General features: G+C 41.3%; 1 protein-coding gene across 1 annotated transcript in view; it reads right to left on the bottom strand.

Moving 5' to 3' along the window:
• The window catches only part of BUB1B (BUB1 mitotic checkpoint serine/threonine kinase B), a 60,386-nt gene extending 48,700 nt beyond the window's left edge, over positions 1-11,686 (bottom strand). Inside the window, exons 1-5 of the mRNA XM_036735809.1 lie at positions 11,566-11,686; positions 8,474-8,616; positions 6,651-6,710; positions 6,306-6,450; positions 1,249-1,445 (exon numbers count right to left, since the gene is read on the bottom strand). Coding sequence (XP_036591704.1) covers positions 1,249-1,445; positions 6,306-6,450; positions 6,651-6,710; positions 8,474-8,607 — 536 coding nt within the window. The 5' untranslated portion in view covers positions 8,608-8,616; positions 11,566-11,686. The remainder of the gene's footprint in view (positions 1-1,248; positions 1,446-6,305; positions 6,451-6,650; positions 6,711-8,473; positions 8,617-11,565) is intronic.
• Between the last annotated feature and the right edge of the window lie 9,001 nt (positions 11,687-20,687).

Genomic DNA, 20,687 nt, shown 5'->3' with positions numbered 1-20,687 from the left:
TCTCCAGAATGCACCCAGAGGAATTTTTATTCAGTCATTTTTCAGTCATGTTCAACTCTTCGTGACCCCATTTGGGGTTTTCTTGGTAAAGATCCTGGAATGGTTTGTCATTTCCTTTCTCCAGCTCATTTTACAGATGAGAAAAGTGAGGCAAACAGGGTTAAGTGACTTACCCAGGGTCACACAACTAGAACGTGTCAGGCCAGATTTGAACTCAGGAGGATGAGTCTTCCTGACTCCAGGACCAGAACTCAATCCACTGTGCCACCTAGGTGCCCTCAGCTAGAGGAAGCCTTTTCTAATCTCCTTAGTTGTTACAGTTCTCTCCTTCCTCCTCAAATTATAGGGCATTCCTGCTTCTGTTCACATGTTCCATCTCCTAGGAGACAGTAATTTCCTTGAGAGCAAGGGCTATTTTTTATTTTGTTTTTGGGTCCCTAGCCTCCAACACAGTGCTTTGCACAAAGCAAGTGTTTAATAAATATTTGTTTCTTTGGATTATGTTGTTGCAACCACAGTGGAAATCACAAAGAGTGGCTACTCAAAGTATGAGCATTAAAATTTGTCAAAGATGCTCTCTATCGTGGGTTGACTTGTATTCAGAAGCAAAAGACACAAGCTCCCTACCAATACTTTATACAATTTTTACACTGGTGTAATGGCAACCACATTGGCATACCCAGGATGGCTGCTAGGACAGGTTTTTGGATCTGCTGTATTAGGAAAGATAGCTGTTTAAGGGGTCAACAATCTTTGATTATATTCACCAGTTCAGGGGAAAAGTCAGCATCCTGAACTTCAGAGAAAATACAGAGAAACAGAGACCAACAGACAGGGCCCTACAGCCTGAATTAAAGCAATACTGCTATACACTACATACATCACTGAATCAAGAGAGCCTTTATCTCTGGGCAGTTGGGGAGCTCTGAACATACAGCCACTCAGAGTCTCAACCAGGGAATCACAAGGTCCTTCTCATAAGCGACCCCCCTGAAAGCAAAAGCTCACCCCTCAGAATATATACTCTTTCAGCTAATAGGCTCAGAGCCAGAAGGCATCACAACCCTTGCAACTCAGTGCCTAATTAGAAATTAGCAAAAGGTGTGAAAGCCTTTCTACAAGAAAGTTCTCTCTAAGCAAGCTTCCCTTAATGGGCTTCACCTAAGGCCCATTAATGGGTGGGAAAAATCTTACACCCCATTAATATTACAACTGGTCATCTCCATTTTATCCAAGAAGGTAGCTTACCGATGATGTGACTGCAGCTTCTCCAGTGGCTCAGCTTTGCATTGAAATCCTTCTTGGAATATCAAATCTGCTTTCTTATAGTTTTCTCTGGCCTCATATTCTTCAGCCCATGAAATGTAGAACTGCGCCAGAGAAATGCCAATCCCTTGGCTATGCAAATAACTATACATATCCAAAGGTTCATTGCATAAACGTCCCTGCAATAATTGCAACATTTTAAATTTATTTTTAAAAAATAACCAAGTTTTAATAATGCATCAAGCCAAAGACACCCAAGCCAAAAACTTACCCAGAAGAATTAAATAAGACATCAGACAGCGGGCAAGTAATTAGGCTTACTCAAGAATCAGAGTTAGGCCCATATAAATCTTGGATTTAAGAAGTAATAGTAAGGTAGAAAGCCTTCAATTTAGTACCCTGCCACCACCAGCTTTTTTTCCCCTCAAAACACAAAGACCATGTAGATTGGACAGGGCAAAGGGTAGTTGCTTGGTTTATCTGGCTTAAGTAAGAAACCTTTAAAAGACACAGGGCAGGGGGCAGCTAGGTGGCACAGTAAACAGAGTACTGGCCCTGGAGTCAGGAGGACCTGAGTTCAAATACAGCCTCAGACACTTGGCACACTTACTAGCTGTGTGACCTTGGGCAAGTCACTTAATCCCAATTGCCCTGCCCACTGAGCTCCAAAAAAAAAAAAAAAAAAGACGCAAGGCAGAGGAGAAGAAAGTACAGAAGGTAACTTTTGTTTATTTTAAATGGTATAAGGGGGGGAAGAGTTAAACACTTTCCTCAGTAGGCAGGTAGTAAAAGGATTATTTTTCCTCAGAATAATTGAGCAAAATGAGGCAACTCAAACACTACCAAATGGCAGAAGTGAGGCTCAAACAAGTCTTTTGATTTCTGAGTAGCGTTCTTCCCAGTATGGCATACTATCCCATTACCTGGCTCTAAGCAAAACTACTTTTCAGCCAACCACAGAAATACACAATTGCCCACTTATCCACAGAACCTAAGGTCCATGAGTATTCTTGGACTTCACACCTTACTGTAGAAAGCCTATTCTACTGTCATCTTGATAGTACTCTATCATCTCAGTCTTTCACATTATCTACTATGTTCCTCTGTAAAAATCCATTCTCCATTTTGTCCCATTTCAGCAATGTTTTTTTTATTATCAAGAATTTTCTCTCCCCCTATTTTCCTCAGTAGAAAAAATAAACAACCCAAAACAAAACTTCTAACAAATAACCAGCAGTGTATTTCTTTCTAAGTGGAGAGGCTTCTCAGTATGGCCCACTATTGAAAATAGTGCTCTTCCTACTGACATTTTTAAATTCACCACCCCTATAGTTGGCTTTATATTTTACTTTTAAAGCTCACAGGACAGACAGGTCTAAAGCTTCCTTTATTATTATTGCCACTGATTCCACTGGTTCTTAGTTGGGAAGTTTTTTCTAGGACACAAGTAGTTAAGTTTTTCTTTCTCTAAAACTATTTCCTAAAGAGATGACTATTCAATTCTACAAACATTGCTGTCTCCAGGAAAGCATGCTTTTATATCAGTAATGATTTTTCGGAAACTTTAAAAAGTAAAATTAATTTCAGTTCTACTCTTACAGCATTAGATGTAGATGTTAACAGGAACTACACAAAGATACCATTTTTCATAGAAATTATAAAAACAGCCTTGCCTGAGCTGCAACTTCAAGTTTCTATTTTGCTTACTAAGCTTATTTATCAAAAGGCAGATCCTGGCTCAGAGCAGATACTGAGTAAATGCCTGTTGCTTGATTTATAACTCATTTGAATGGGAAAAGCAGAAGATTATCAAAAGAGTAGCATATATAGTTATTGAAGATGACAACATAGACAGAGAGAGGAGAACAGAGTAAGAGCAACAGAACCGTGCTCAGAATTGACATAGAAATGTGTCTCCTGGCAACAAAGGATAAAAGCAGTGGAATGCCCAGTAGAATACAAACTTGGAAAACAGCAGCTCCACAGACTATGTTGGCATAGGCTAACGGCCTCTAAAAGGAGGTCATCCATAGCCTGTGGTAATAATGAAAGAGCTTATTTGAAGTTTATTTTTCCAATACATATATACTAACAGTTTGCTGGACAAATTAAAAATTTCCCTGGCAATTTTGTTCACACTAGTCTGCTACTTAAATATAGGTGAAATGCTTTAAAAGCAAGCATTACAGACAGCCAACAACTTAAGGACATCAATTAAAGCAAGTTGCTTAAGTACCACAAGAAAGAGGGAGGACTAGTTACTCTATGAGCAAGAAAGCAATGCAATTGAAATTTTTTTTCGACAACTGCAATTTTTAAAAAAATATGTTTTATCATTCAGGGTGAGTTTTCTGTTTATTTATCCAAATTAGTGAAATTTGGTGTATGCTCTTACTTTTTTGAAAAGGTGCTGCCCTCTATGGGCTGTCAGCATTAGCTCTAGTCATGGACACAGACCATCAAGTGAATTTTGAAAACAAAATATAAAACCCCCTGTTTGAATTCACAACACTCACAGGCTTCTGAGAATTCCTGTAGCATTGATACCCAGAAAGAATATGATTATTCCAGAGTTCTCAACTAGGCCATTTTCAGAGAACAAACTCTTGAGAAAAACAGCTAGGTCATGATTAATTTGAGTTTGAATAATACAAAATTTGATTTAGTATGATTTACAAAATGTCTCAGAGGTGGTTGGTGCAGATGAGGATGCAGCTAAACACCCCAATGGCCTGAAGAAAATAATCTGTGGCTTATACATTTTTGATGTGGATGAGATTTCTTCCAGAACTTAAAAAGAAAAACACTCAACCTGGGATTTTAAACTAAAATCAATGCTTGGTCTCAAAATTCTTGGGTTCTGAAGCGCTACAGTAATCAATCCTTCCAATTCTTTAGCATGAAAGCATTGGTGACTAAAACTGATTCTGAAGATTGGTTTTCAAGTTCTTTTTTTATCCCAGCTACTGGAAAATATTGCAAGGACAACAATATCATATTTAAAGCATTACTGATTTTAGATAATGCCTCAAGTCATCCAACTACACTGGGTTCACTGTGTGAGAATGTGAACATGAAAATCTACTGCAATGTGACTACATGGAAATCTGCACCTACAAGTTTGTATAAAGATTTAAAGAACGAGAAGATATCTCAGTCTTCACTGCTAAAATATCTTAAAAGAAAATAACAGGGTTTTTATCATATAGTCAGCGTAAGCTTATCTTGAGGTACGATATTCAGTAATTTTTAAAATTTTGCTTTTTATAACTACTCTATTACTTTGTAATAAATCTGATCTGAAATACATTTTATTATCCTTTGCTGTTATATTACATTAGTAAACATTTATAACCTTATTTTAAAAAAATTCGTTACATATTTTCATTGGCCTGGAACTAATGACCACATTTTACACATAACTTCTAATGCAACTACTCTGAGAATATATCATTTGCCCTAATCAGTAATCCAACTTTGCCCAGAATGCTTAAAGGGAATGGAAATTGATACAGTGACAATTTTCAAAGTTAAGTAAATGCAAAATTTATAAACATTGGTCTTTTAGGAGTCTAGGAATAGTAGAAGTATCCCCTAAGTAAAGGATGTAAAAGGAGAGCTTCCCTTGACCGAAGACACTATTTGCTTTTGGCAACAAATTTCTCTTCCTCAAGATGAACAGAATCTTTAACACGAAAAATAAATACAAAACTGTGATTGCTATAACAGTAGTTAGGTCCTAATTAGGAAACTTTTTGGCAAAGTGATGGCACCACAGGTTTGAGGGAATGAGAACATGCTAGTCACTATGCTCATACACAATCCCTACTATATCCCCTTCCAGATAAAAACAAACAAACAAATAAAAAATCAAGAAGTTGATCTCAACAAAAACACAATTTTATTCCTGGGCTTATAATTCAATTTTGTGCATCCAAGACCTATATTTTTTCTTATTTTTCTTTTGATTGTCTTTTTACCATTTCACTACTCACAAATAACTCCAATAGGCCAGCAAGGGAAATGAAGATTTAAGTTAAAAATTTGGTGGAAAAGAAGGTAGCTACAATTAACACTAGAAGGACTAGGTGCATCAAGTGACACAAAAATATTATAATTTTACTTTGAAATAAAAAATTTCATCCTATCTCTATTTTCTTTGCCTTAGGGATAAAAAAATACCCTGTGTAAAGTGATGTACCTTGGTCCTTGGAAGTATCCTTAAATTCACTCCTTTTAGTATTAAAATTAAGTCTTAAAAATTATCTATGTATTTTAGGCATCCCCATGGTCTTGTGTTACCATAGTTTTGGTCAGATCATACCTTACTACTATTCATGTGCTCTCATTCCAAACCAACTGACCTCCTTGCTATTCCCCATAAATAACAGTCATTCCAGATCCTGCTCTCCTGTCTTTCCAACAAGCCATTGGTCTCCTATGCTGGAATATTTTACCCTCCTCACCACCACCTTATGGAATTCCGCTTTTCCTTAAGCATAGTGCAGGCTACTTCCTAGAGGAGGAGATCCTCCTAGTTGTTAATTTTCTCTGGCACACTCTTTATTTACTTTGTCTATAATCATGTGTGCCTTGGATAACGTCCCTCCCAACATGGTCCCCCCAAACCACAAACTCCTTGAGGTCAAGGACTGTTTCATTTTTGTCTTTGTACACCCAGCACAGTTTCTAGAACACAATAGGGGCTCAAATGCTTGTTGAATAGGACTGAAATCATGAACATTGAACAGACGAGGAGTTAAGACTCCTATAGTCAAAGTCTCTGAAAGCTTTTTTTAAGTTCCTTGTGACATCAAGACTCATTCTATAAATCTTCAAAGACTTACTTCAAATTCAAAGAATTACCCTAACAATGTCATTCACCAAGTATTTATTGAGCATATTAACTGCCATGGTAAATAGAATTCTGAATCACATTTTTTCCATATAAATCAGGTTATACCATGCTCATAATGTATTAGCTATCTCTAAAGAATAAAACAGTATTTGAAAGTGGGTGGTTCTTGACAATTACTCACCAATTTAAGCCAAAGACTGAGAAACCGGGGATCATTATAATACCGTTTCTCCTCCTGAAGGGCTTCTACAGCTCTTTCTAATAATGTTGACATATTACTTTCCTTCCCACCTTGAGGGAAGTTCTGCTCTGTCCAGTTAATGTATCTAAATAGGTACAAAGGGAGAAAGAAATTGAACAATTCTCAGCTAAGAAGACATTTTTTGTTCCAATACCTATTCTGAACAGTGATGCTACTCTAATTTAGAAGAGAAATACTTTTCTAAGGGCAGTCCCCAAGCCTCCATCAGTCAAGCTATTTCATTGGATGATCAATGGATCAAGTAACAGTGACAAGAGCACCTACCTCACCCAAACATCTAGTGGATCATCTCCAGTGTAAAAGCGAATTTCAGACTCAAATGCTCTGCAACAAAGATGGGCAATGACTTGTTAGCACTTCTAGTACATTAGAGAAAAACCATAAAATGAACTGTCTTAATTCCATTTTCATTTATTAAGGATATATTGATTACCTATTGTGTGGCTAGCCTAGTACTAGACAATATAAGATTTTAAATTTCAAAATGTGCATAGTCTATGCTAGACAACAAGTACAAAGAAAACTCAAGCCACAGGTTAACGGATTATTATAGCTAGAATTCAACAGACATATGTACAGCATAGACACCGAGAAGGACTGAGAAAAACCACCGACCTTGCTAGAAGAGATTACCAGCAACCTAAGGAAGGAGAAGCTCAAGAAGCAGGATAGATAAGGATCCAAAGCCCACATAGATGGAATTCGAATGTCTCAAGGGTATTCCCTGACTTTTCTATAACTAGATAGTCTTGTAATTCACTGTTAAACTTTTTAGTATCAATTTTGGTTCTGGAAGGGAGTGTGGAGGTTAGAGAAGCAGAGAAGATTTAGAGATAGAAAAGATCTCACAGGTTATATAGTACAACTTCCTTATCTTACATATGATCAACTGAGACTCAGAAGGCTTAAGTGGCTTTGTCAAATAGCATACAGGTAGGTAATAAGTGGCAGGCAATCAGTTAATAAACATTTATTAAGTGCCTACTATGTTCCAGGCACTGTGCTAAGCACTGGGGATACAAGAAAAGACAAAAGCAGTCCCTGCCTTCAAGGAGCTCCTAGTGTAATGGGAGAAACACTGGACTCTGGAGATGGAGTTTCTTGTTTGAGGAACAGAAGGAGGCCAGTGTCACTGGAACAAAAAGTACTGTGTGTGTGAGGAGGCAGGGAGAGGTATTTAAGAAGGACCATGAATGCCAGAGAATTTCTTATTTCATCCTGGAGGTCATAGGGAACCACTGGAATTACTTTTGAGTAGGTTAGGGGCATGGGGGAGAGTGACATGGTCAGTCCTATGCTTTAGGAACATCACTTTGACAAGGGAGTGAAGGAAGGAGACCAACCAGTAGGCTACGACCACCATCCAGGTTTGAGGAGACACGAGAGTCTATACCAGGGTGGTGGCAATGTCAAAGAGAAGAGGGAGTACAAGAAAGATATTTTACAAAGGTAGAATCTGGCAACAGATTGGATATGGAGGGTGAATGGGAGGATTTGAGGATGACAGCTTAGCATAGAACCTGTGCTGACTGGGAAGATGGTGGTACCTTCAACAGTAATAGGAAAGTTAAAAAGGGGGAAGGTTTGGGGTAGAATTAGACTAAATTTGGTTATGGACATGTTGAATTTAAGATATCTATGGACATCCAGTTTGAAATGTCTAATAGGCAGAGCCAAGATTCTAAACTTCCTCTGACTTCAAATCCAAAATAATTTTCATAACAACATACTAAAACTTCCTTTATTGAGGGAGGAAGGAAGGAAGGACCTAATGCAGGGATACCTTTAAACATCACTGTGGACAATTAATTAACTTGAGGACACATTAAAAGATAGTACATTTAATCTCAGAAGAGAGTAAATCTTCATCACTAATGAGAAATTGCCTTAGAAGGCTGCTATACCGATGAGGAGGCGAAGAACACACCGACACACTACCAGTTCTCAAAAAATAGGATTTTATAATCATCGTTACAACTCATTCTGCCACCTGGTATATTCCCACCCAAGTGGTTGGTCTATTATTACTAAGGATAAATGGAAGCCACAGAGAGGCTGGAGGATTGATTTTTGACAGTCCCACTCACCTTTTTTGCTGATGGAGAGCAGTATGACTGGCAGTATCCTGCTGTGCCAATGCTTCCTGCAGTGTGGACATGATCCGGCCCTGCCTCAAGGGCAGCACATTTTCTTTACTCAGCTCCCACTCATCCCCCTCCATGGCTTTACTCTACAGAACAAAAACCAAAATCAGACTCCTTTTTATTACAGCAGTAGAATGGTATGTATTTACAGATTCTTTAAAATTCAATCTTGGGCAGTTATTCTTGCTGCATTGGATGAACAAAAGTATAGGCAGACTGGCATTAATGTGAGGCCATTATCCTACTGGGCGCAAAGCCTTTTAGTTAACCCCATTATGTTGCCTAACAGAGTAAGTGACTGGGCGGAAGGCATTATTATTGGCTTAGAACTACTGGACCACGGTTGAGGCGAGGCAAGCAAAGTGAATTAATATTTGATTATATACAGACAATTAATACATAGACAATAAAATAGTACTTCTATGTCTATCCCTGAAAGTACCACATTGTTTAATTAAAAATAGATAGTGGTTATATGAGATTCCATGCCGTCTTGGGGAGGGAGGGGAGAAAATCTGGAACTCAAAACTATGTAGAACCGTGTGTGGTAAACTAAAAATAAATAAAGAAATTAAAAAAAAAATAGATAGTGATAAAACTGTACATACCCTTTGACCCAGCAATACCACTACTAGGACTATACCTCAGAGATTAGAAAAAGGGGAAACGATTTATATGCAAAAAATATTTATAGATGCTCTTTTTGTGGTGATGAAGAATTGGAAATTGAGGAGGCCCATCAATTGAGGAATGGTAAACAAGATGTGGTATATGATTGCGATGGAATGCTATTGTACTGCAAGAAATGATATGGTTTCAGAAAAACCTTGGAAGACTTACATGAGCTGAAGGAAAGTGAAATGGACAGAACCAGGAAAACATTGTACACAGTAACAGCAATATTATAAGGATCAACTGTGAAAGATTAAACCACTCTGATGCAGGAAATTCCAAGATAATTCCAAAGGACCCAGGATGACAAATGCTACCCAACTCCAGAAATAGAACTGATGAACTCTTGAAAACAGGTTGAAGCACACTCTCTTCACTTTCTTGCTTTTTTCTGCAACATGGCTAATATGTAAATGTTTTGCATGACTTCGTATATATAATTGATATCATAGTGCTTGTCTTGACTCAAAATTTTAAAAAATGAATGTTAAAAATAAATTAAAAATTAAAGGGAAAGAAATTAACACGGTGGTAGTCAATTAATAGCTGATCTTTTCCCTGATGACTTAGTTACTAATTCTGTTAAATTTGCCTTAACATGTATTAAATGAAAACTTGTCATATGCCAGTACTCTGCTGTAGATATGAATATTCTGAGAGCTCACCAAAAAGGTATATATAAAAGTAACCATAGCACGTGAACAGAAAAATAAAGCTACTAGTCAGAGCTGGCCACCAAAGTTATTTCCATTCAGCCCACTTAGGGAAACCCATGTTATTTTGTCTTGTGACAAGATAATTACCGTAATTTGTTGGTTCTCAAAGTGTGGTCTGGGAACCCTTGGAGGACAGGGGGTGTTCACTGGGTTTCCACTGTTACGATAATACTAAGATATTTAATTTCTAATAAAGCAAATATCAAGACATAACTTACATAAACAAAAGTTTGGTGGGAGTCTTCAATAATTTTTCTGAGTGTTTACTAAAGGGGTCCTGAGACCAAAATGTTTGAGAATTATCATGACACTGACAGAATCCCAAAGCTCTCAAAAACCAAAGTAGAAGCCCTAAGGCTAAATAACCACCCATTTATGACTAAACCTATTAAAAAACATGAAACTGAAATAAAAAGAATATTCTCCAAAAACTGAAGGACTGGGTATCTCAGAGATTCTTTCAGGAAGTCTTTGAGGTCAAAACTATTTTCATAATAATACTAAGATGTGTCAATAGCTAATACAGTAAATACCAATAGACATAATCCTCTTAAACAAAAGTTCTTTGGGAGGTCCTCAATAATTTTTAAAAGTGTAAACAAAGTGTAAACATTTTGTAGACAAAATGAGAACTGCTGCATTCCATCAAACATACTATTTTTCACATGGTTCTTGTGAGGTTCCAATGAGTGAAATATATAAAGTCCTTTGCAATTTCAAAGCACTATATGAATGTTAATCATTATTACTATGATATATGCACACCCACATATAAAATCATGTTTAAGCTTTTTAAAAAACCTAAATTCACTCATCTGGAAGGACTGCTGCCAAATTGTGCAAGGTTCACTAGAATCAAATAACACCATACCTTTTGGATAATTGGCAATTATCCAAATTAATTCCTCAGGATACCTCCACTACCAGTGATAAAATGCAAAATTTATTATTATTATGTTTATTTTCTTATCTCAAGTCAGTCTTCCCTATCTATGGTCTGTCAGCCCAGGATCTGCAGGCTTATGACTCCAAAATCTGGCTTCTTCTCTCACTACTCAACCAAGAAAGGGCTCAGGGTCGTCTTCAATATAGAAGCATGGCTTCCCCTGACTTCCCCTCCTTCCCACCTCCGGGGCCGGATTACTAGGAAATCTTAGGAAAATACTAGGTGGGGATGTTGGGGGTGGGGGTGGAAGGGAGGAGGAAAATGTATGTATGATTGTGGTGAGGAAAGGGGAAAATGTGTGGGTGTGAGTGAGTGTGTGTGTAGTGAGGAAGGAGGGGGAAATGTGTGTATAATAAGGAGGAAGTGCGGAAATGGGTGGGAGAAAGGAAGAGAGCTGAGGGGGAGGGAAAAGGACGGGGGACCTCTGAGGGCCTACACACGCGTACACACACACACATACACACAGACACACCTACACATACACACACACTTCCTCGGTCTCCTCTGCCACACAACTCCCTCCCCCTCCCCCTTCACGCACCTCATCCCTCCCCAGACTCCCTAACCGTTCCCCCAAGGCCCCAACCGGCCAAGCTCCCATTCTATTACCGGCTCGAAGGGTCTCCCCCTGACCCCAGCCCAATGACCCTCTTCCTAATCGGGGTCCAGTCCCTCCACTTCCCCCACCGTGACGGACCCACCAGCGGCGATCAGAACCCAGCGTCCTCCAAACACCCAGCCCAGGCAGCCTTCGAGTTTCAAATTCAACGGTCCCGCGGCGGGTGAGGCCCCGCCCCTTCCGTCCTCTCGCGGCGTCTCATTGACTCCGGACTTGCGGAGGCATTGTGGGACTTGTAGTTTTCTTTGGGGATCCATGCCTACGAAATCAGCCGGCTGGCCCGTGGCGGGATGCATGCTGGGAGTTGTAGTTCCTAGGGCTCTTCTGAGTTTCAGGGACTGCTCTCCTTCAGGCGTGAAGATTAGAGGAGACTTTATTTAAAGAATATACGTTTCTAGCTGGAAGGGTCCTTAGAGGTCATTAAAAACGGTGTCGTAGATAGAATGCTAGCATCAGGAAGACGTGGATTAAAATCCTGTCTCAGACACTTACTAGCCAGCTATCAAGCATTTATTAAATGCTTACTATATGCTTAGTGATATGGTAAGGCATCATGCTAAGCACTGGATAGGTAGAAAATCCCCTGCCCTCAAGGCACTTACATTCTAATAGGGGGATACATAGCATGCAAGTAACTATGTACACACAAGATATACAGGGTAAATTGGAGGTACTAATGGATCCCATGCAAATCACCTGCCTCAGTTTCCTCATTTGTAAAATGGAGATAATACCTCTCGAAAAGCTGCTCTGAAGATCGAATAAAGCAATCATAGTATCCTAGACTGAGCTCTGAAAGAGACCTGAGAACTCATCTGGTTTATCTTCTCCCTCCCTGTCCCTCCATTTTACCAATGAAGAAAGCAGCCCAGAGAGGTTATTATTATTATTTTTTTTTTTGTCTAGGATAGTAGAGCTGGGTTTCACAGTTAAGTCCTCAGATACCACATCTCCTGTTCTTTCCAGTTCACTAAATTGAGATATCTGTTAAGCCTTGGAATCTTTGTCCTGAAGTCAGTGTTCATTTCTGTAAACCACAGTTAGATGAGGAGCCTAGGCGAAGGCTCTGGACCATCCCCACCCCCACCCAACCTTGGCCTGCTGCCTCAGGGCTCTTGCCTAGTCACCATCTGCCCTATGTCAAAACTACAGTCTCTTCTGGAGAGATGTGTCTGCCTATTTATTCCATTTCCACCCTGCCACCCATCTCCTCACTCTTCTTCAATCCATCCCAGAGCCCCTATCTTTACTTCCATTTATAATGATCTGGAAATTGATAACCCTTTCTTCATTAATTTCAGATCTTGGATTTGTAGCTCCCTGAGAAAGGCTCTGTTTCAAAGGGGTGTTGAGACATATCCTCTCCTGGAAAAAAAACCCATCAAAATAAATTAGAACTCAATTCAACATATATTTAATTAAACATTTACTGAGTGCCAACTATATTTAAGGCACTGTATCAGTGACTATTCATTCTGTGACAATATGTATTGTCTTCAAGAACCTTGTTTGAGGATAGTAGAAAGAGCATTAGTTTTGGAATCAGAAGACCCAGAAATAAATTTGTAATAGCAATTAAGATGGGACTTTTTGCTGTACTTCTCTTAAGTGCTTTTAAGGATTCTGGCCTTTGTCTGAATGGGGTACATAAAGTTGGATTTTGCCTTGGAGTGTTTCTCAGTGTTAAGACAATCAGAGAGTCGCTGAATTGTATATGAGGTGATACTAGGGATGGGGAACTTTCACATACCCAGCCTGGGTGAGGTCAGAGCCCTCAGGGCTCGGAACAGGATATAATTGAGAGGAGCTTGGCATTTGACTTTTGGAGCACATTCATGGAAGGAGTGTTGAGACTCTGGGCAAGCTGTTGTAACTGCCCCCCAGCTTTCCAACCCAGATGTTGATTCTTCTCTGGTAACTATAAATTGTAATTTGAAGCAGACAAGGTCTGTCTGTTGATGTTTGTAATTTCTGTTTGTATTTGCCTTGACGTTCAGGGAGCTGTTCTTTTCCCCCTGAATTGTGAATGATATTTGTATGTTGGATTGAAATAAGATTGTTAACCCCCTAACGTTACTTTCCTTAGTAAAGCAGATCAAAAGAACCCGTGCTGACAGCATTCTTGTTGTTGCGCTCGTGTTGATCTTTCACCCCCACAACAGCTGCTAGCCGGATTGTTGCAACAAAAATTCAGCTGAATCACCCACTCACTACCTGTGTGACTTTGGGCAATTGTCCTAATCTCCCCGGGTCCCAGGTTTGTCATGTGAAAAATAAGGGGGTTGGAGAAGAAAATAATGATAATAAAACTAAATTTCATATAATGCTAAAGGTTTGAAAAGTGATTTTTGCATATTATTGATAAGGGCACAGTCTCTGGGAACCCCCTTGAACCTGATGGGATATAGTCTCTGGGAACCCCCTTGAACTCTCCTAGAATCTTCCCACTTGATCTGGCCTTCATCTGAGACTGAAAGCCTTAGATTATCTAGGCCCAAATCTCTACCTGGACTAGCTCTCTATTGTCCAGCTACTCCCCACCCTTAATCCCATCAAAATCCCATTCTCTTGTTTCCTGGACTCTTGACCTCTAGTCACTCCAATCCCATCAAGATCCTACCCCTCTTTTGGTCACCCCAGACCACCCCTCAATCCCTCCCACAATCTTTCTTCATATAAGATCCATCTTGCCTCCACAAAGGCGCTCAGATTCCATCTAGCTCTGCTCAGATAAATCTGACCTGCTGGCATTAGTGTCACAAATGCTCAGGCTCCTTAAGAGTCTACCTGATATGGAGAATCCTTAATGAATTTTGTTTTTCTTTGGCTGAGAAGGCTCATTCAGCAGGACCCGGCGTGTCAGTATTTTGGGGTCTTGAGCACTTCTCAACCCCAAACCTCATCATTTTGGTTCCCTGACTGGGAATACTGCTAATCTCAAGTTCTTCTCCAGCCAAGACTGGAAGGTATGTAAGCCTCCCCCTCTCCCTATCCCCTTCTAGCTCTCCCAAGTACCTCGGAGGTGTTTTTTTGGGCCTGACCTCAGCAGGTCCCAGCAGGTCAGACAGCTAGAAGCGTCAGCCTGACCCTCTCAAGTGGTTCTCAGTACAGTGGTTATATTGGAGGCCATGGACCTAAACACGGCTTCTGAAGCATGGAGGACATGAACAGATGCCCCATCCAGAAGTGTGTGCCAGATTCTTTCAATTCTCTTGGCGCTAGGGAATTGGGAAACTCCAGCAGGTATGTTCTTGTGGGGTTTTTTTTGTCTTGTTTTGTTTTGTTTGTCTCTCAACACGTACTCCTAACTTCTCCTTTACTATGGAGCAGGGGACTTCCAGCCCAAACACACTAAATGGGTCAATCCTTTTCAATTCCTACAAGTTCGTCTTTGGGTTGTCTTTTGCAAAATTAGGAAAAATCCAGTTTATCTAAATAACTTAAATAGAAAAAGATGGTATTGTTTTGCAACACTGTTTGGCTTCAGTATCACCTAGAGGGACCATGGCCCGTTTTTGGGACTTTGAAACATAATACTCTCTTGCAGTTAGAATTGTACTATCACCATGAAGGAAAATGGATAGAAGTTGCCTACATGATGGCCTTCGTGGAGCTCTCTTGGGACCCCATCCTCAGAAAAGATTGCAAGATGCTCGTAGGTAGAGCTGCCCCATGAAGGGGTAATGGGGGTGAACAGGACATTTTGGATGACCCCCTTCTTATGGCCCCCAGGGCTTCAGGCCCTCCCCCCTCAGCGACTCCTGCTTAAGTCCCAACCACAGGTCTTCCTGAGGCAGCTCCCCCTTCAACCCCTTTCCCAGAGGAGGCCCTTACTCAAGTTCTGGCCTCAAGGCCTGCCCCTACTGCAGGCCCTTCAGTATCTACCACCATGGGCCTTGCCCCCATGGCAGTCTCTGGGGTATCTTCCCCACTGACCTCTTCCCCTCCTCAGGTACCACCTGACCCTTTCCCTTGCCAGCTGGATTCCCTGGCCTTGCAGGCCAATCTAGTTCAGCTGGCACCCCCCAGCCCTTCCCTCACAAGAAGTGGGACTTCCTATATCCCTCCCCAAGCCTTAGTCTTCACAGTGACTTCAAGGCTTTTTCCCCTGGGGGAAGTGCCTGCCTCCTCTATGAGGACAATGAAAGTGCATGTTCCATTCTCCATTTCAGATCTCATTGGGGTTAAAGAGAAACTGGGGAGATACTCGGAAGACCCCACTAAGTTTATGAGGGTTTTAGGCATCTGTCCCTACAATTTGAGCTTTCTTGGGGTGATTTACATATCCTCTTCTCCACCTGTTGTACTACTGAGGAGAAGAAGAGGATCTGGGAATAAGCCCCAAAATTTGGGGATTGTTTAACTAGTGATAACTCCATAAAATATCCCCCAGGTACAGCTGCTGTTCCCACTAGTGACCCAGGATGGAATTATCAAAAGAGTGAGGACAGGGAAAAGAGGGAACATATGATAATTTGCCTGTTAGAAGGCCTAAGAATGGCATTCCAAAAGCAAATAAATTTTCAAAAAATTAGGGAAATTACTCAGGGAGAAAAGGAAAACCCTGCCCCTTTCCAAAACTGGTTAGTAGAAGCTATTAAAAAGCATACAAATTTGGATCCTGATTCTATAGAAGGGATAGCAATCCTTAGCATATATTTCATTAATCAGTCTGCCCCAGATATTAGGAGGAAACTGCAGAAATTGGCAATGGGACCCCAAACACGTCAGGCCCAATTACTGGAGATGGCCTTTGGAGCCTTTAACAACAGGAACCTGGTTGCAGCAGAGGAAAGAAAACACAGGGAAAGAGCTAGAGACAGAGAACATGTTCAATTCTTGGCTGCTGCCATGGCCAGGGAAAGACCCTCCAGGGGTCCCCCTTGGAGGAAACCTGTCGGCTTGGGCAGTGGGGAAAACTGCTTTTGATGCCACAAGGAGGTTCACTGGTCCAAGGAGTGCCCTTCTAAGGTGCCCCCCCCCCAGAGGAAGCCCTCAGGACAGATGCCTCCAGGACCACGCCCACATGACTAGGAGGGACATTGGAGGAAGGATTGTCATCAAGGTTGGAAAAGTGGTAGAGTCTCCTCTCAGTACCCCGTCCTCCAGTCTTCTCAAGACTGGGAAAGATGGGGGGAAGGGAGTTGGGGGGGGATCCTGGGGTTTGGCAGCACTCCCACTTTCTCCACCTCTTTCACTGAGCCCTGGGCAAAATTGAAGCCGTAAGGTTACCCATCTTATCACAGCTACATTCTCTTGTCTTAACTAATTACTCTTGCCCTACACACCCCTCGACCCATTGGGTCATGGGCATCGAAGGGGAAATTAAGGGATGTCTCCCAACATACCCTCTCCCCGGCCTACTTGAGGATCTGTTGTTTGAACACTTCTTCCTTATGCTCTCCTTTTGCCCTGCCCCCTTGTTGGGAAGGGACCTGATGGTGAAATTGGGGAGCCAATTTTCTCTAGTTAAACCTCACATCTCTTTTCCTTCTGCTCACCAGACTTTCCCATGTTCTCCCTGAGGTGTGGGAGACAGTTGAGCCAATTGTTTGGGATCAGGGAATTCCTGGGCAAGCTACTTCTGCCACTCCAGCAACAGTTCCCCTCAGAGATCCTAAAGTGTTCCACCATTGCCTTCAATATCCAATTAAGCCCAAGGCCCGGGAGGGATGACAACCATTAATTGCTACTCGAGGCCCTGACTCACTCCCTCTAGAGTGGGGCCCAGATCAGGCTAAAGCTTTTGAGACTTTGAAAACTGAATTGACCACCATTTCAGCAAAAGCTTTACCTAATCTAGAAAAACCTTTCACTCAATATGTTGATGAAAGGAGAGGACGGGCTTTGGGAATCCTAACCCAGTCCTTAGGATCTGACCCCAAGCCAGTTGCCTGTTTTTCAAAACAATTAGACTCCCTGGCTGCTACAGACACTCTAATTGAGGAAGCTTCTAAACCTCTAGTTGGCCAGCCCTTAGAAGTTCTGACTCCCTATGGAGTTCAGAGCATCCTGGAAGCAGAGGGCCACCAGTGGCTGGCTAACCACAGACTCACCAAATATCAAACATTGCTCTTAGATACCCCTGACCTAATTTGGATGTGCTACATGCTTCTGGACCCCAAAGGAGTTTGGTACACAGAACAAGTGGTTTGCAGAGCTAGGTATGAAATAGTTATCTGCAATAACCTCCAGGGAAATTGTCCTTTTTCTATACTCTTATACTGTCTGTTTGGTCCTTGTTTGCTTAACTTCCTTGCCAGGTTTGTCTCCTCTAGGCTCCAAGCTATCAACTTCCAGATGACTGCTCAGACTATATACCCCTTGAACTGGACCCATCGAGGCAGGGACAGCTCTACACCCCTTGCCAGCAGGAAGCAGTTTCAGAATCCAGTTTCTCTAAAGAACTTAAAAAGAAAAAGCTGGTGTTCTTTTGCAACCCTGTTTGGCCTCAGTATCACCTAGAGAGACCTTCGTCTTGGGTTTTTTGGGGGCAAAGATACTGGAATGGTTTGCTGTTCCCTTCTCCAGCTTATTTTACAGATGAGGAAACTGAGGCAAACAAGGTTAAGTAACTAGCCCAGGGTCACACAGCTAAGTAAATGTGTGAGGCCAGATTTGAACTGAGGAAGATGAGTCTTCCTGACTTAAAACCGGGCACTCTATGCACAATGGCACCACTTGGTGGTACCCTGACTAAGTGGGCTAAAGCTCTTTTACCTTTTAAGGGGTCAGAATACCTTTACACTCATTGAAACTTTCAGTGCTTTTCTCTTTAGATCTCAAAGCCCACCCTATCCATAAAGGGTTCCCTCGGGAGGCTGTTTGAATACTCCTTATCTGCACCACATGACCAAGGACTAGTCTGAAGTAACTTGACTAGAACTTGGTCACAGGGTACAAAAATCCCACCTCAGATATTTACACCCTGTATGACCACGGGATATCATTTTTCCATCATCATCTGTAGAATGGGAATAATACTAGCCCCTACCTCCCTCAGTTGTTGCCAGGATCAAATGAAAGAATGTACCAAACCTCAAAGTCGGCTACAAAGATGTCAGCCCTTATTCATTCCTGTCCAAGTTAGGTTAAATTTATCCTGTTATCTCCTCCCTAACCAAATACCCTCTCTCTGATTACAGATTAGTTAATATCTTCTCCAGGATCTTTCTGAGGTTTAGAAAGGCACACACACTTGTCCATTTTTCTCACCTTCCTCTAGCAGATGGGCCAGGGTTCTAGAGATTCCTCCTCTGTCTATCTAGCATTTATAACTCAGACAGGGAGGTGGAAAATCTGTCCTGATGGAAAGGTAACTTAAGAGTGAAGATTCATGTCTTCATGGATTTCAATGAGCTGCTCTGGAGACCTGCCTGACACTATGGTATTTTCTCTCTTGATATTAGGTCTTACTTGCAACTCAGACAGGCACCTGATAAATTATGGTACTTCATAAAGCACCGTCAGGCCAGGCCTCTCCCCATCCCCGCCAGAAAAGTGGGGGAGGTGACAAGACAAAGCAAAGAGAAAGAAGGTTCTTTTTGTATTTGAAATATCATCTCTAAGTTAGCCGTCAGGGATTCTTAGTGTGGCATATAAAATCAATTCAGTGCCTACATCACTGTGGATGTCCCATAGTTGTTCAGAGATGCCGATAAGAGTTCAGGACTATTTATGACATTCACTGTACAATAAGGGTTACCTGATGTTAGATGTTACTTGTAAGGCCCCTGCCCGGAGAGCATAGGCGTGATATTGTAACATGGTCAAAGTTTGCCTTTGGAGTTCTACCACATCCCCTGGCTTTATTTACCCGGGATTCCTTGTATTTCCAAGGTCTCTCCTCTCTTCCCCACTCTGCACCACCATTTCCCTCATCAGTGGTCCATTGTGGGATTCTCTCTCTCTCCTCTTTGTTATTTCTCTAGGTTCTTTCTCCCTCTTCTCTTCTCTCCTGTCTCTCTCCCCTCCTCCTTTCCAAGTAATAACAAATCTTTACATAGATTTAGGTAGTTCTTTAAAGTATATAAAATATTTCCCATAGATCATCTTATTTAAACTTCACAACAGGTAGGTAAGGTAGGTACTATAGGTACTGTTATCATTTGCTAAATCATCTCTTCCTCCTAACATTTGTGTAGAATTTTGAAGTTTGCAAAACGTTTTTCTTATATAGTCTCCCTTGAGCCTCACGACAACCCTACCAGCAGGAGTGTGCTGGTAAAAGTTTAACAACCAGCTCTCTGGGAATGAGGGAGAAGTACACTTGACACATTAATATTTTTCTCCATCACTTTCCCAAGTCAAGACAATTAACAAAATAGTAAACCAAGTCCCTATTTGTAGCATTTCAATTTCAGAGATATAAATGCTCACACTGCAAATTTAACAATAAGCCCAGCTGGTAGGAACCAGTTCCAGCACCCCGACTGCCTTTGAGGTAGGAGAAAACTGAACCTCAGAGAGTTTGTGTAACTGACCTAGAGTCATACAGATATCCAGTATCAGAGAGAGAATTTGAACTGAGGTCTTCCTGACTTCAAGTCTGCCACTCTCTCCACTGCAACAAACTGTTTCATGAAAATTTAACCACCTTGCTTCTTATTTTTAGCTAGCTGTCACATTAGAAAACAACCTAATAAATTCCTTCTGATAAAGATTTCACATGTTCCCCTCCTCCAGAAGTATTCCTGTTTTAACAGGAGACTCTTTCAAAAAGGAAATATAGTGCCTTGATCTCAGGAACTCGATCTCTAATAGTGGTGCTTCAGGCACTGAGTCAAGCTGATAGGAATAGGGGTCTTTTATTTCAAAATATGTGGGCAGCTGCCTTCTCCATCTAAGTGTAAAGGCAGGCCTCAAGAGAGGACTGGGAAACTCCCATTTCTCAACTTTATCAACGTGGATTATAGAAAATGCTAGTGCTCTTAAAAGATAAATCTTCCAAAGATGGAGACCTCCGTTTGGGTCTCCAGGGAGCTCGCTGACCATTTGTTTACTGTGCAACTACAAGAGGTGGGAGGGAATAGTGGGGGGCAGGGAGAGGGGGATGGGGAGATAGGTCAAGAGTGGGGGGGGGAGAGGGTTTCATTCAGAGCCAGATGGAGTCCACATCTGGGAAAGTAGCATCACTATGCTGGACTTTCCCCCAGCAACAGATCAGCCAATCACAACAGTAGCTACATCCCAAATTCACCAAAG

The sequence above is a fragment of the Trichosurus vulpecula genome, chromosome 8 (assembly GCF_011100635.1).
Source record: "Trichosurus vulpecula isolate mTriVul1 chromosome 8, mTriVul1.pri, whole genome shotgun sequence".
NCBI classification, from domain to species: domain Eukaryota; kingdom Metazoa; phylum Chordata; class Mammalia; order Diprotodontia; family Phalangeridae; genus Trichosurus; species Trichosurus vulpecula.
Note: the sequence above shows the minus strand (reverse complement) of the source record. Positions and strands in the feature narration are given on the sequence as shown.